The 16,358-nt window shown below is 47.1% G+C and overlaps 1 protein-coding gene across 3 annotated transcripts; it reads right to left on the reverse strand.

Annotated features, from left to right (window-relative positions):
- Nucleotides 1-578: 578 nt before the first annotated feature.
- Nucleotides 579-2,064, reverse strand: LOC123057877 (putative uncharacterized protein FLJ45840). 3 transcript variants are annotated; one of them, XM_044480753.1, is made up of 2 exons: nucleotides 1,518-2,064; nucleotides 579-1,123 (listed from the first exon to the last, which is right to left on the reverse strand). In XM_044480753.1, the coding sequence occupies exon 2, from the start codon at nucleotides 1,117-1,119 to the stop codon at nucleotides 787-789; it is 333 nt and encodes a 110-aa protein (XP_044336688.1). In that variant the 5' UTR covers nucleotides 1,120-1,123; nucleotides 1,518-2,064; the 3' UTR covers nucleotides 579-786. The 3 variants fall into 3 exon arrangements, with proteins under 3 accessions (XP_044336688.1, XP_044336687.1, XP_044336686.1); XM_044480752.1 differs by having other exon boundaries at nucleotides 1,496-2,062; XM_044480751.1 differs by having other exon boundaries at nucleotides 1,227-2,062.
- Between the last annotated feature and the right edge of the window lie 14,294 nt (nucleotides 2,065-16,358).

The following is a 16,358-nucleotide window of genomic DNA, read 5'->3' on the forward strand; positions in this document are numbered from 1 at the left end:
TGTTGCATAACAAGGCAATTTCTTTCTTATATCCGCCTCATGCCCTTTTATCTTTGTATATGTAGCTCTGAAGAATAGTTGCAAATCATGGATGATGATGAGGCTTTCAATGGCACTGTCTTTTGCATGGCAGTTGACAGACGGGAGCCTCAATGTGCAGGAAACTGTCATAATTGTATCAGTGATATTGGTGTTGTAGTAGTGTAGTGGTCACTAGTCTAGCGGATTTGTGTACATTGCACAGCTTGATTGTCAGCGAGTGTAACAAAAAGATTGAAGTGTACATAATGATGAGTATTGTATTCTATGAACCGGCAACGTTTCGTTCAAAATATATACTCCCACCGTCCGAAAAAACTTGCCCCTCAAATGGATGTAGTGCTAGATACATCCATTTAAGGAACAAGCTTGGGACAATCTTTTCCAGAGGGAGTATTTGCTGTGGAACCAACGCAATGGCTATAGAATTTATAAGCCGAATCTGCCTCAACAAGGACCCATCCAAAATGTATCTCATGTGCAATCACAAGTGAAGACTGATAAACATCATGTAAATTGACAGACTAAAAATCCCATCGTTTGATCCTGATAAAGATGATTTTCCATTTGTGATACAGGTCGCACCAGACCGACATACGATGAACTGCTTGGGATGAAATGAAAACTAAGCAATTTGGATAAAGGGTAGGCGAGGAGCCGAGGATACAGGCATACAGCAAGCGCAAAACTAAGCTTTAAGGTAAGCGGAACAGAGCCCAGGAGTCATGCGCGCGGTGAGCTGACCAATCACTTGCCGTTGCCGCCGCCGCCGTTGTCTCCACCGTTTCCTCCGCCGCCGCCGCCGCCCCCGCCCAGATAGACAGCGAAGGCCACCCCCGCGACTATCAGCAGGGCGCCTCCGGCGAGCCACAGGATCCACGCCCCATCATCTTCCATCTCGGCCTCGGGCTCCACGGGGATCACCCTGGCCGCCGGCGCAGGGTTCAGCCCGGCCGCCGCAGGCATGCCTGCCCCGAGCAGGTTCTTGGCCCAGTTGTAGGCATCCCACACGCTGTCGGGATTCCGCTGGATCGCCCGGCCGGCCTTTTGGAGCGCCCTCCAGATCCATGGCCACGCCATCTCTCTGCATCGCCACACATACAGAGGTAACAAAGCAAACATCAGCTGCATTTCTTCACATTTGAAGGCAAATTTATTTTATACAAAAACAATCCAACGGAACCCACAATCCAGCAGGATAAAAAGGGTGTTTTTTTTCTTCCAAAATAGCAACTCAACAAAAAGAAGATGATGGGGCGTGGTATCCCTCGGTGAACTACTACGTACATCACATGGCGGTGTTCATATCAATAAACTAATATTTTTCCCCTTAGAGCAGATAAAATACGAGTAAAAACAAGAAAGCCCCTATTTTTGAGATTGTAAAAAAGAGCCCCTTCTCAACAAAGAAAAACAACAGATCTCAGGTTTGTGTGTGGACAAATCAAAACTTAACAGGGTAGGAAACGTGGAGATACAACTCTACTCAGGTGAAAGAAAGGGAGATCCAAGAGGAAAAACGAGGTGGCAGGGCCTCTCTGCATCCAAGTCGTCTCTCGCCGCAGGTGCGCACACCATGTAGTCGTCTGCTCCGGCTCCGCCGTGCGGGCGCCCCCGACGATAAAAGCGTGTGCGTGATCGCCGTGCGCTGCAACAAACCACCGGAGGCCGCGGCGCCGACGTGGGCCGCATGCGCGTGTCCAGACGCCGCCGCAGATGCGGACAAGGCGATGCGTGTGTCGCGCCCACGGACACAACGTACGGCACCGGCCACCGGGGTAGTTGTTGCCGTTCCCGGAGACGAGGAAATCGCGACCGGGTCTGCCCGCGCTCAAGGTGGTGCTCCAAGGCGCCAGGTTGGAGAATATAGTTACGAGCAGAGCAGGACGCCAGGATGTTCCGCTCCACCGCGGCGAACGCGTCGATGGCGATGCTGTTGCGCGCAGTCGGCGGAACCACCAACAAGCGAGAGCAAGAGTACGTCGCAGCCATACCGGCGAGAATGCCTGCGTTTAAGCTGCTGCCAAGCCAACCGACCTTGTCCACACCACGCACGTGTTCTTCGAGGACGCGACGTCTCGCCTGTTGGCCCGAAACTACTAGCGAGTAGAACACCACAACAGCAGATGCACACTCAATGTTGAAATATGAGATGAGCCTAGAGCCCATATGACAATTTCAGATTTAATCTTTAAAGTCCATGTAGGTGGCATGACAAGGTGGTGGGAAGTTTAGTCCCACACCAGAAGTGGAAGGAGAATTGGAGTGGTTTATAAGGAATTCTCTCTCTCATGCTATTGGAGCTTGAGAAAAGATGAGGCCCTTGCACACTCCTCATCCGCTCGCCCCGCCGCGGGATTGAGCCGAGCCGAGCTCACTCCTACGCGCTTCTTTTTGCCGGTCCCACGTCTCTTCACGCGCGGCCACACATATATATGTGGGGCACTACCAACCCTAGCCGCCGCGAAAATCAGAACGCATCTTCATCTCCGCTTCCACGCCCACGTCGTTCCTCTGCTGCTGCTGCCGCCGGCGACTCCATCCCGTTCATCGCGTACACGGTTGACGGGAGAGCAGACCTCTGAAACCCCGCCTCTTCGGATCCTGTACGGAAGAGGGACGATTAGGCTTTTGGGTAGCGACTACGCGACTGCTCGCTTCTGTTCATCTACGTCCGCACCACCTTCGTCATCACCATATCGACCGACACCGACCGTGCCGCCGCTGAGAAGGCCGAGGCCGACAAGAAGGCCGCCGAGGATGCCGCGGCTGCTGTCACCGCAACCACCACCACGTGGCCGATTGGAGGGTATATATCGCTTATCCCTCTCGTGTTTCTTTCTGTTGTAGCAGTACTGACGATATGCGTAGATGTTTCTACTATGTGTGTAGTACATGCTCTGTTAGATCGTAATCAGTGTGTTATCAATGTTGTCCATGTTATGCTCATGATTTATTTATGGATTAATTTAATCGGAAAACTGCCTATTTACTTATCAATCCAAAAAACCTAACGTGTGTAGGAGTTTTTCAAATTCTGGTTTTGCTGCTGCACTGAAACCGTTCCCGTTTACGGGGACGTACTTTAAGAGTTGGCAGACTAAAATCACCTTATGGCTCACGGCCATGAACGTGTTCTGGATCACCGGTGTGACTCCCACAAAAACGATCGCTCCTGAACAGGAGAAGGCGTTCAAGGAGGTGTAATGCCCCGCGATCGTTGCACTAGGTGTCTTTCAGTTATTCGCTGTTGTTGCCTTGTCATTTGCTTGCGTGTCATGCATTTCATATCATGCCATCATGTGCATCGCATTTGCATACATGTTTGTCTCATGCATCCGAGCATTTTCCCCGTTGTCTGTTTTGCAATCCGGCGCTCCTGTGTCCTCCGGCGTCCCCTTTTGTCTCTTTTCGTCTGCGAGTGTTAAATGTTCTCGGATTGGACCGAGATTTGCCAAGCGGCCTTGATATACCACCGATAGACCGCATGTCATGTTTCGTGCCATTTGAACTTCGTTTGGTACTCCAACGGTTAACCGGGGAACAGTAAAGGCCTCATGTGTGTTGCAGCCCAACACCCCTCCAAAGTGCCCCAAAACTCATCCAAACCCCCTCCATCCTCTCGGTCATTCGATAACAATCGCGTGGCCGAAAACCGCACCTCATTTGGACTCTCCTACCTCCCTCTACCTATAAATATGTGTCTCCCTCCGAAATTCTCACGCAGATGAACCCTAGCCCTCTACCTCCTTGCGCCGCCGGACACGTCCGCCCGATGGCCGCACACGTCCACCCCGCCCTGCCACGTCGCCTCCGCCGCCCCCCTCCTCCTATCGCGCGCGGCCACCTCAGCCTCCATCTGCCCCGCGCCCGCCGTGGCCCGCGAAGCCCAGGCGGGGCCTGCCCGGCCCGAACCGCCAGCGCCGCCGCCCGCCTCCAGCGCCGGTCACCGCCTCCCCCCGCCCGCCGACCGCGTGCGCCGCCGCCGGCCACCGCGCCCCGCCGCCTTGCTCCACAGCGCCGCGCGCTGCACCGCCTTGCCTACTTCCTCCACCGCCGCCTCGAGTTCCGCGCCCGTCGCGGATCCGGTCGGGCCGGACCAGATCCGGCGCCCCCGATCCTCGCCGGCAACTCCCTCCTCTCCGGCAGCTTCTCCGGCGAAGCTCCGGCCGCGCCTCGGTTCGCGTGCCATGGACGAACCCTAGATCTCGAAGGTAGTTATCTACCAAGTTCTGAAAATCTCACTTTTTGGAGCCCTGTTCATCGCATCATAACTTCATCACCGTTGCTCCGTTTTGCGCATATAAGATATCAAAATGTTCATCTGGTTGTCCTCTTCATTTCATTCTATTGCACCATGCTTGTTTGAGTCCACCTTGATACCCTAAATGCTATTGCAAGAGTGCTACAAAATGTTAGTTTCTGTTTCTTAACAGATTATGGACATTTGTCATTTTTTGCCATGATTATTGTGTGACCCCTATGAACTTGAGCCCTACATGTGTTTTGGGCTATGCCATGCCATATTTACAGGGGTGTATGCCATGTACTTTTGTGATCAATGTGGTGACTAGCACAAGCATGCAAAGTAGCTCTCGTGATGTTGTTGATTTCACGGACTTAGAATTTCACTAAGTCCTTTTCCTGCTGTTATTTTTATGCCACGTATTCATGTTGCTACAGAGTATTCCATGCCTCTTTTGAGCATGTTCAGTAAGGATGATTTTTAGATATTTTTATGCTCTATCCATCCATGTCCCTGATTTTTAGATGATTTTTAGATATTGTTATGCCCTAGCATGACTCAATCTTGCTCTACTTTTGCTATAAAATGTTCCTGGCAGATTGTTTACGTGTTAATCAATTTTGCCAAGGTTGTTGTAATTGATTCATGCATTCTATGAGTTTGTTCTTGCCATGTTTAGCTTCTTCATCATGTCTTCTTGCTGGTAGTATGCTTAGTTTTTCATGCAATGCCTTGTGTTGAGTGCATCGAGCTCGCAAACATGCCTTCATAATTCTGTTTATGTCATGCCCAGTTTTCTGCTAAGTCTGAATCTGTTAACGAAACTTGCTATGTTTACATGAGTGCCATCATATCTTCTGATACTTTTTGGCTCATGGTCAGTAACAGACTTTTGTTATGTGCTTTGAGTAGATTCATGCCATGCCTTGGTTTGCTATGATCTGATCCTGTAGCATGTTGTTATCTTGCTCTAAACATTACTTCCTGATGTTAATTTCTCACATGTTAGTATTTTCACTAAGTCTGAAAAGCTGATATCTTTTGCACTTTTGCCATGCTTGTTTGAGTCTGCTATTGTGTGATTTAGGCATAGCTCAGTGTTTATCTTTTGTCAAGCATCTTGAGTGAATCACTACCATGTGCTTTGTTGCTATGTTAGAGTGCAGTAGCTTATTTTCTTGTTGCATTCTAGATGGCATTGTGCTGTTAATCACAGATTAGTGCCATTATTGTTTTGATTGCCATTTGCAAACCGTGCATCCGATTCCGGTGATCTTTATATCGATTTCGACCGAAATCAACTCATCTTTCCAGCGGCACTCTTGGTTTGCCAAGTTGAGGCCTGGTTTAATCTTTTCCTTCCGGAGCTCGCTTATGCATTGCATATTACGTCCCGCATATCATGACATGTTTTGCATAATGTTGCTTGTGCATTGCACCGTGGTTGATTGTCGTTTCCTTTGCTTGTGTTCTTGCTTTGGGTAGAGCCAGGAGACGAGTACGTGTTCGAGGAACCTGTTGAGTACGTTTATGAGGTTCAAGCTTTCGTCTTCTCGAAGAACTTTGCAGGCAAGATGACCATACCCTCGAAATCACTTCTATCTTTGCTTGCTAGTTGTTCGCTCTATTGCTATGCCTATGCCGCGATACCTACCACTTGCTATGTCATGCCTCCCATATTGCCATGTCAAACCTCTAACCCACTTTGTCCTAGCAAACCGTTGTTTGGCTATGTTACCGCTTTGCTCAGCCCCTCTTATAGCGTTGCTAGTTGCAGGTGAAGATGGAGTTTGTTCCAGGTTTGGAACATGGATATGTTGGGATATCACAATATATCTTATTTAATTAATGCATCTATATACTTGGTAAAGGGTGGAAGGCTTGGCCTTATGCCTGTTGTTTTGTTCCACTCTTGCCGCCCTAGTTTCTGTCATACCGGTGTTATGTTCCTTGATTTTGCGTTCCTTACGCGGTTGGGTTATAATGGGAACCCCTTGACAGTTTGCCTTGAATAAAACTCCTCCAGCAAGGCCCAACCTTGGTTTTACATTTGCACTAACAACCTAGCCTTTTTCCCTTGGGTTTCCGGAGCCCGAGGGTCATCTTTATTTAACCCCCCCCCCGGGCCAGTGCTCCTCTGAGTGTTGGTACAAACTAGAGTCCTTTGCAGCGCCCCCTCGGAGAAACTCGAGGTTTGGTTTTAGCTATACGGAGCGATCATCTGGTGTGCCCTGAGAACGAGATATGTGCAGCTCCTATCGGGATTTGCCAGCACATCCGGGCGGCGTCCGGGAAGTGAACACGGTTCTTGTGTTATGGTTGACGTAAGTAGTTTCGGGATCACTTATTGATCACTTCTAGTTCACCACCGTGCTTTGCTTCTCTTCTCGCTCTCATTTGTGTAAGTTAGCCACCATATATGCTAGTGCTTGCTGCAGCTCCACCTCACTACCTTTTTCCTACCCATAAGCTTAAATAGTCTTGATCGCGAGGGTGTGAGATTGCTGAGTCCCTGTGACTCACAGATTACTTCAAACAGTTGCAGGTGCCGATGATAACCGTGCTTGTGACGCAACCGAGCTCACGGAGGAGCTCGATGAAGATCGTGTTCGTTGTGTAGTTTCATTTCCAGTTGATCAGTAGTGGAGCCCAGTTGGGGCGATCGAGGATCTTATGCATTTGGGGTTGTCTTTATTTTGGTTCCGTAGTCGAACCTTGATTGTATCTGGATGATGTAATGCTATATTCATGTATTGTGTGAAGTGGCGATTGTAAGCCAACTCTGTATCTTTTTCTTATTCAGTACATGGGATGTGTAAAGATTACCCCTCTTGCGACATGCCTACAATGTGGTTATGCCTCTAAGTCGTGCTCCGACACGTGGGAAATATAGCTGCATCGTGGGTGTTACAGGAGGCCACTGTCATGTTCCTCGGGGCAGTTCTGAGCGTGATTGGAGATAAGCTGGTTGACGCATATTTGCATGTGCGGTCTGCCAAGGACTTGTGGGAGGCGCTCGAATCTAAGTTCGGGGCTGCCGATGCAGGGAGCGAGATGTGTATTATAAAGCAGTTCCACGATTACAAGATGGTTGAAAACCGTCCTGTATTGGAGCAGGCTCATGAGATAATATGCATTGTTAAGGAGCTTGAGCTTCTTAAGTGTGAGTTACCGGGCAAGTTTGTCGCGGGCTGCATAATCGCTAAGCTCCCCAATTCCTGGAGGAACTTTGCCACCACTCTGAAACATCAGAGGCGTGAATTCTCTATGGAGAATGTCATTGGCCATCTAAGTGTTGAGCAGAATTCAAGGGCAAAGGACTCGCACGGAAAAGGGGTCGAAGGAACTTCTGTGGCCAATATGGTGCATCAGAAGAACTCCAATTCCCACAAGTCCAAGGGAAAGAACGGTGTCCAACAGAGTGCCGACTTTAAGAATAAGGGTAAGAAGACCTTTAAGAAGAACAAGAAGGATGAGGGCTGCTTTACTTGTGGTTCAGTTGAACATTGGGCCAACAAGTGCCCAAACAAGTACAAGAAGCAAGGGCAGGATTCCAAGTCTGTCAATATGATTGTGAGCAACAATGAGAGTGGTGCATCTGGGGACGGTAATTTATTTGCTGTATTTTCAGTTTGGCCGTCCACCGATTGGTGGGTCGACACAGGTGCAGGTGTTCATGTGTGTGCTGACATTTCATTGTTTTCTTCTTACCAGGCCATAGGTCATGGGTCCGTACTGATGGGGAATGGCGTGAGTGCTTCTGTTCTTGGTGTTGGCACAGTCGATCTGAAGTTTACTTCGGGAAGGATCGTGCAGCTGAAGAACGTGCAACATGTCCCCGCCATCAAGAAGAACCTCGTTAGTGGCTCCCTTCTATGTAGAGAAGGATTTAAGTTGGTATTCGAGTCTAATAAATTAGTTGTTACGAAATATGGACTATTTGTTGGAAAGGGTTATGAATGCGGAGGCATGTTCCGCCTTTCTCTTGCAGATCTATGTAATAAAGTTGTGAACAATATTCATTTGAGTGTTAATGAATCTGAAGTCTGGCATTCACGTCTTTGTCACATTAGTTTCGGCGTTATGACGCGGCTAGCAAAATCGAACTTAATCCCGAGTTTCACTTTAGCCAAAGGTTCTAAGTGTCATTCATGTGTGCAATCTAAGCAACCTCGCAAGCCTCACAAGGCAGCAGAGGAGAGACACTTGGCGCCACTGGAACTCATACATTCTGATCTTTGTGAGATGAATGGTGTGTTGACTAAAGGTGGAAAGAAATATTTCATGACTTTGATAGACGATTCCACTAGATATTCCTATGTGTATATGTTAAATACTAAAGATGAGGCTCTACACTACTTCAAAATCTATAAGGCAGAAGTTGAGAATCAACTTGAAAAGAAAATTAAACGAGTTCGGTCAGATCGTGGTAGAGAGTACTTCTCGAAAGAGTTTGATGCCTTTTGTGCGGAACACGAGATTATTCACGAGAGGACGCCTCCCTACTCACCCCGGTCAAACGGGGTTGCCGAGCGGAAAAACCGTACTCTAACTGATTTGGTTAACGCCATGTTAGATACGTCGGGTTTATCCAAGGCATGGCGGGGGGAGGCTATAATGACATCATGTCATGTCCTGAATAAAGTTCCGACAAAGGATAACGAGATCACTCCTTACGAGAAGTGGACCAAGAGATGGATAACACTCTCGTACTAACGTACTTGGGGCTGCTTGGCGAAAGTTAATGTGCCGATTCCCAAAAAGCGTAAGCTTAGACCAAAGACTGTGGACTGTGTTAATTTGGGCTACGCTATGAATAGTGTTGGCTATAGATTTCTAGTAGTGAAATCTGACGTACCTGACATGAAGGTCGGTACAATTATGGAGTCTAAAGATGCTACATTCTTTGAGGACATTTTCCCCATGAGAGATGTACAAAGCACTTCTAGACAGGAATATGAGGAGACTCTTGAACCTGCCATTCTGATGGAATATTATAATTAAACACATGATGAAAATCTTGAGGAGGATAATGAGGAAACCCTTGGTAGGGGCAAGAGACAAAGGACTGTAAAGACCTTTGGTGATGATTTCTTCATATACCTCGTGGAGGATAATCCCACTTCTATTTCAGAAGCGTATGCATCTCCAGAAGCTGACTACTGGAAGGATGCGGTCCGTAGCGAGATGGATTCCATCATGGTTAACGGTTCTTGGGAGCTTACTGAACGTCCTTATGATTGCAAACCATTGGGATGCAAGTGGGTGTTCAAGAAGAAGCTTAGGCCCGACAGTACGATAGAAAAATACAAGGCTAGGCTCGTGGCCAAGGGCTACGTCCAGAAAGAAGAAGAAGATTTCTTCGACACTTATTCACCTATGGCCAGACTGACCACCATCCGAATATTACTCTCGTTGGCGGCCTCGCATGGTCTTCTCATTCATCAGATGGATGTTAAGACGGCATTTCTGAATGGGGAGCTAAAGGAGGAAATCTATATGCAACAATCTGATGGCTTCGTGATGGATGGTCAGGAAGGAAAGGTGTGTAAGTTGGTGAAATCTTTGTATGGCCTGAGACAAGCGCCTAAGCAATGGCATGATAAGTTTAATGAAACGTTGACATCTGTTGGCTTTGTTGTTAATGAGGCTGACAAATGTGTATACTATCACTATGGTGGGGGCGAAGGAGTTATACTGTGTTTGTATGTTGATGACATACTGATATTTGGAACTAATCTCAAGTTGATCGAGGAGGTTAAGTCTTTCCTATCTCAGAACTTTGAGATGAAGGACCTTGGAGTGGCTGATGTTATCTTGAACATCAAGCTATTGAGAGATGATGAGGGTGGGATTACACTTCTGCAATCCCATTATGTTGAGAAGGTGTTGAGTCGCTTTGGATATTCGGACTGCAAACCATCTCAAACACCATATGATTCTAGTGTGCTGATTCGAAAGTCTAAAGGCACAGCTATAGATCAATTGAGATACTCTCAGATTGTTGGTTCACTCCAGTATCTAGCGAGCGCAACGAGGCCTGACATCGCATTTGCTATTAGCAAACTGAGCCGATTTGTTTCCAAACCGGGTGATGTACATTGGCGTGCTCTTGAGAGAGTTATGCGCTATCTGAAAGGTACTATGAACTATGGACTTCACTATACCGGATACCCGTCGGTACTTGAAGGGTATAGTGATGCGAATTGGATCTCTGATGCTGATGAGATGAAAGCCACAACTGGGTATATGTTTACTCTTGGAGGTGGTGCTGTTTCCTGGAAGTCTTGCAAGCAAACGATCTTAACAAGATCGACAATGGAAGCGGAATTAACAGCATTAGACACATCGGGTGGCGAAACAGAATGGCTTCGAGATCTGTTGATGCACTTGCCAGTGGTTGAGAAGCCGGTTCCGGCCATCCTTATGAACTGCGATAATCAAACAGTTATTGTCAAGGTGAAGAGTTCAAAGGACAACATGAAGTCCAACAAACACATAAGAATGAGATTGAAAGCTGTCAGAAAATTGAGGAACTCTGGAGTGATAGCGTTGGATTACATTCAAACGGCTAAGAATCTGGCAGATCCCTTTACTAAAGGGCTATCACGTGTTGTGATAGATAGCGCATCAAGGGAGATGGGTATGAGACCCACATGAGTTGCCATGGTAGTAACCCAACCTATGTGATCGGAGATCCCGTGAAGTAGGACCTGGGAAAACAAGCCAGCGGTGAACTGAGGAGAGTAACTTTACTAACCCACTCCGTTGGAGATGTAATACTCTCGGAAACTGTATGGAAGGATGACTATTGTCTTAATGTGTTCCAAGGCTTATATGTATAAGCAAGATGCTATCCTACAGAGCGATCTTTGGAGGAACACACCTATATGAGCCCGACTGCTAATCACAGTCTATGAGAATGAGGTGGTCTCTAGCAAGCTCATGAACAGGCCAGAAGTGTGACTAATATGCTCCACCCGAGGGGTCGGCTTTCGGCAGCCTCGTATCAGTGAGACTTGTGGTGAAACTTCTTGACGCCAAACTAACAATTCAAGGCATAGTCCATTGTTCAGTTGTGAAGGAGTGTAGCTACTTGGTCTAGGTGGAGCTCAACCTTAACCGGTCTCCACTAAGATGCTGGTATATCAAAACAGCGTTTGGAACAAAGGACAAAGTGGGCCCTGAGATCTGGTGGGGGATTGTTGAAATATGAGATGGGCCTAGAGCCCATATGACAATTTCAGATTTAATCTCTAAGGGCACATGTAGGTGGCATGACAAGGTGGTGGGAAGTTTAGTCCCACCCCGGAAGTGAAAGGAGAGTTGGAGTGGTTTATAAGGGATTCTCTCCCTCATGCTATTGGAGCTTGAAAAGAGATGAGGCCCTCGCGTACTCCTCCTCCTCCTCTGCTCGCCTCGCCACGCCTCGCCTCGCCTCGTCACGATGCGCCGCGGGTTGCGGGATTGAGCCGAGCCGAGCTCACTCCTATGCGCTTCTTTTTGTCGGTCAGGAACGGAGAGTCTTTGACAGATAGGGCCACGATCTGAGACGTCGGATCATGGGCTACCGACTTGGACGTGGGTTCAGCCCACGTCTCTCCACGCGCGGCCGCACATATATATGTGGTGCACTGCCAACCCTAGCCGTCGCGAAAACCAGAACGCATCTCCATCTCCGCTTCCATGCCCACGTCGTTCCTCTGCTGCTGCTGACGCCGGCGACTCCACCCCGTTCACCGCGTACACGGTTGACGGGAGAGCAGGCCTCCGAAACCCCGCCTCTCCGGATCCTGTACGGGAGAGGGGCGATTAGGTTTTTTGGGTAGCGACTACGCGACTGCTCGCTTCTGTTTATCTACGTCCGCACCACCTTCGTCATCACCATGTCGACCGACGCCGACCGTGCCGCCGCTGAGAAGGCCGAGGCCGACAAGAAGGTCGCCGAGGATGCCGCGGTTGCTGTCACCGCAACCACCATCGTGTGGCCGATTGGAGAGTATACATCGCTTATCCCTCTCGTGTTTCTTTCTGTTGTAGCAGTATTAGCGATATGCGTAAATGTTTCTACTATGTGCGTAATACATACTCTGTTAGATCGTAATCAGTGTGTTATCAATGTTGTCCATGTCATGCTCATGATTTATTCAAGGATTAATTTAATCGGAAAACTGCCTATTTACTTATCACTCAGTGGCTGCACCTCGGATTAGTGTAATGCACACACACTAGAGACTGTAGTACTACTTGAGCAAAGGAGGAAACTGAAGTGGCTTGTTGCCTTGATTCTGGTCGGGATGGGAATGCCTACAACCGGGGGGTGAGCTGCTCCTTATATAGCAGTTTGAACCGACCTACTGTTTCATCTGAGCTAAGCTCTTACGTCATTTCAACAAACCACATCACTGCTGACCTACACTACTTAGAGAGTGCTTGGGTACGTTTTAGTCTCATGACTAAAAGTAGTGGGACTAAAACTTGCTAGCCTCACCCATGCTTGGATCCAAATACTAAAAAGACTGAAATCAAGTTAATGAGCATTTATTATCCTTCAAACCCTCCAATCCAGAATTCGCATGTGTTAAAGAAGAGGAGTTAAATGAAGAGAGAGATGACTAATCCACATTTTAGTAGGGATACCCCTGACTAATTTTTTTTAGTTCCAAGACTAGTTTTAGCCCTTCTTTAGTCAGGGATACTTGAAACTTTAGCCTCTTAAAAAGACTATTTTTAATCAAACTAAAATAAGTTCCTTGGATCCAAGCACCCTCTTAGCTACTAAGGCACGCCTGCTGCTCTTGCTAGTAAATGCATGATTTTACTCACTGGCGGAGCTTCTGCAAGGCCAAGTGGGCCGTGGCCCACCCAGGTCTGGAGCAATTTTTTTTTATATATATATATGCTTCATGCCCAGCCGGCCAGCCCAGCCCACAACCAGTACGCAGGTGCAGCCCATTGCCGATACACACATCAGCCTCTGCCTCGCAGACTCGCAAAGACGCACAGCCGCACGTCCAAAAAAAAGCACACGACAGAGCTGCCGCTGACCGCCGTCTCATAGCGCAGCCGCCGGCTGCCGCGGGCCCGCCTCCGGCCGGCGCCGCCCACGGGCGCGGCGCACATCAGTCCCTATCTCCCCTAGTTCCCTTCATCCAACGCCCCACTGGCCACAACCACTCCTTAGCCGACCCACGCGCGGACGCGCACACGCATCCGCGAGCAGGTTAGCTGGCGACGGCGGCGGCGCGAGGGCGAGGCAGTGAACTGCCAACTGGGAAAATCCTTCTTTGAATCCTTACAAGCTGCGAAGGTAAATCGATTCAAATCATACCAATTTTATTCCCCTGAACAGAACCTAGGTCATCGTTCATTCCCCTGAACAGAACCTAGATCCCCAAAATTCCCAATTGACTGAATATTTCACTGAAGGTCTGAAGGTCATACTGGTTTAGTGTCAAGTGTCCACAGAACACAGTAGATGGTTTCTAATTTAGTAGGCAAGTTTCGTTTCCAGAATTGAGCAATTGGGCTTGCTGTAGCATAAATAACTCATTCCATTGTGTTTACAGGTTACAAGTTGAGGTCTAGGCAGCCATGGGCAAGGCCAGTCAGCAAAAAATTGATTTGGTTTTCAAAAGAAAAAGAGATGATGACATGATTGGATTTGAGGAAGATCCTTCACCAATGGCAGATCAACCTTTGCCAATGCTTGAAATTGAACAGCCACACCCAGAGAGCCAAGATGAAGGTCTTCATGCAAATGAACCTATAACATTTCGAGGTGTCGAGTTCTTGCAGCGAGACCCAGGATTACGCCCGCAAATTTGGCAATATCCACCCGAACAAAGAGATAGTGTGCGGAGAGCATATTTGATGTTAGGTCCTATGCAACCTGAGCTACAGACCTATAAACCTTCTGGTGAAAAAGGGCATCAACGCCGCTTCCAGTACAAATGGTTTGACAATTTCCAGAAATGGCTAGAGTATTCGGAGGACAAACATCGTGCTTATTGTTTGTATTGCTTTGTCTCTAGTAAAAATGAGAATAGACGAGGTGGTTCTCATGTCTTCACAGTAGATGGATTTGACAGTTGGAAGAGAGTTAACTCTGGAAAACATTGTGCATTCTTAACCCACATGGGCTCTGGACCATGCTCACCACACAATAATGCATTCACAGATGGCCAAGCCTTGCTGAATCAATCATGCCACATAGAAACTATTATGGTAGTTAAGGACAAGGAGAAAGTAGAAAGAAACCGTCTCAGACTGAAAGTTTCAATTGCAACGGTTAAGTGGCTCGCACTTCAATCTTGTGCTTTTAGAGGACATGACGAAAGACCCGAGTCAAAGAATAAAGGCAACTTTCTTGAAATGGTGGAGCTTCTTGCTGAATTCAATCCTGATATTGCCAAATGTGTGTTGGCGAATGCTCCATATGGTTCTAAATACACATCACCAGCAATTCAGAAGGAGATCTTGAGTATATTTGCATCTAAAATCAGGAATCATATCCGTGAGGAAATTGGGGATTCTAAGTTCTCTATATTAGTGGATGAAATATGTGATGTAGCAAAGAGAGAGCAAATGGCTCTGGTTCTTAGATTTGCTGATAAAGGTGGTATTTTGCAAGAGAGGTTCTTTGACTTGATACATGTAGCAAACACAAGGTCTTTGACACTTAAAGACAAATTGAGTTTTGCTTTAACCAACCATGGTTTTGACATTCAGAACCTTCGGGGACAAGGTTATGACGGTGCTAGCAACATGAGAGGCGACTTGAATGGACTTCAAGCTCTTTTCCTCCAAGAATGTCCATATGCTTATTATGTCCATTGTTATGCCCATCGCTTGCAACTTGCTCTTGTTGATGCATCCAAAGAAGTGGTTTCTATTTCTCAATTCTTCCAAAAACTGCTCTATATCATAAACACCGTTGACTCATCTTCAAAGCGACATGATCAGCTCCATCAAGCCCAACTAGTTGAACTTGAAAATGCAATTGCTAATGCCAATATTGAGACAGGACAAGGGGCAAATCAGATTCATACTCTTAAGCGACCAGGAGACACAAGGCGGGGTTCTCATTTTGGTTCAGTTTACAGCCTTATGAAGATGTTTGGTGCTGTTTTTTCTGTCATCCAAGATATAGCAGCCGATAGATCAATTGGCTCATTGCGTGCAGATGCCGACACTTGTTTCGGCTACTTGTCCTCCTTCGAGTTCATATTTAACTTGTGTTTGATGAAGGAGATATTTGAGATAACCGAAGTGCTTGGCCAAGCTTTACAGAAGAAGTCACAAGATATAGTGAATGTTGTCCGTTTAGTCTCCTCAACTAAAGAGTGTCTCCAACAGCTAAGATCAGATGATGACTACCAAGAATTTATTGTCACAGTTGTTGAGTTCTGTACAAACCACTCCATTGTCATTCCTGACTTTGAGGAAGCTTACATCATGCGTGGTGGCCGTGCCCGCCATCAACCCAATCAGCTGACCAAGGAGCATTACTTTCGAGTCGAAATATTCTATGCAACACTGGACACTCAACTATTTGAACTAAATCATAGGTTCAATGAGAAGGTAATGGATCTTCTAACCACTAGTGCCACCTTGATTCCTAGAAACAAATTTAGAGGATTTAAAGCTAGTGATATATGTGACATGGTGAAAAAGTACTACCCAGCAGACTTCCCCCAACAAGATATCTATGGATTACAACTACAACTAAAACATTTTGTTTTGGATGCTTCGAAGGATGAATATATGAGAAATATATCAAACTTGATTGATCTTTGTCGATGCCTTGTGGAGTCAGGAAGACATGTTGTCTTCAATTTGATTGAAAGATTACTTCGTTTGCTCATTACCCTTCCAGTTTCTACGGCGAGTGCTGAGCGTGCATTTTCCAGTATGAAGATCATTAAAACAAGGTTGCGCAATACAATGGAGGATGACTTTCTTGCCAATAACTTGTTAGTTAACATAGAGGGTGAACTTCTGGAGAAGTACAGCTATGAAGATATCATTGAAGATTTCAAATGCGCGAAGGAACGGAATGCTGATTTGTAGT

The sequence above is a fragment of the Triticum aestivum genome, chromosome 3A (assembly GCF_018294505.1).
Source record: "Triticum aestivum cultivar Chinese Spring chromosome 3A, IWGSC CS RefSeq v2.1, whole genome shotgun sequence".
NCBI classification, from domain to species: domain Eukaryota; kingdom Viridiplantae; phylum Streptophyta; class Magnoliopsida; order Poales; family Poaceae; genus Triticum; species Triticum aestivum.

What these genes read in the sequence shown, in the direction of transcription:
- LOC123057877 (XM_044480753.1), bottom strand. Translation starts at nt 1,119, where the DNA reads ATGGCGTGGCCATGGATCTGGAGGGCGCTCCAAAAGGCCGGCCGGGCG.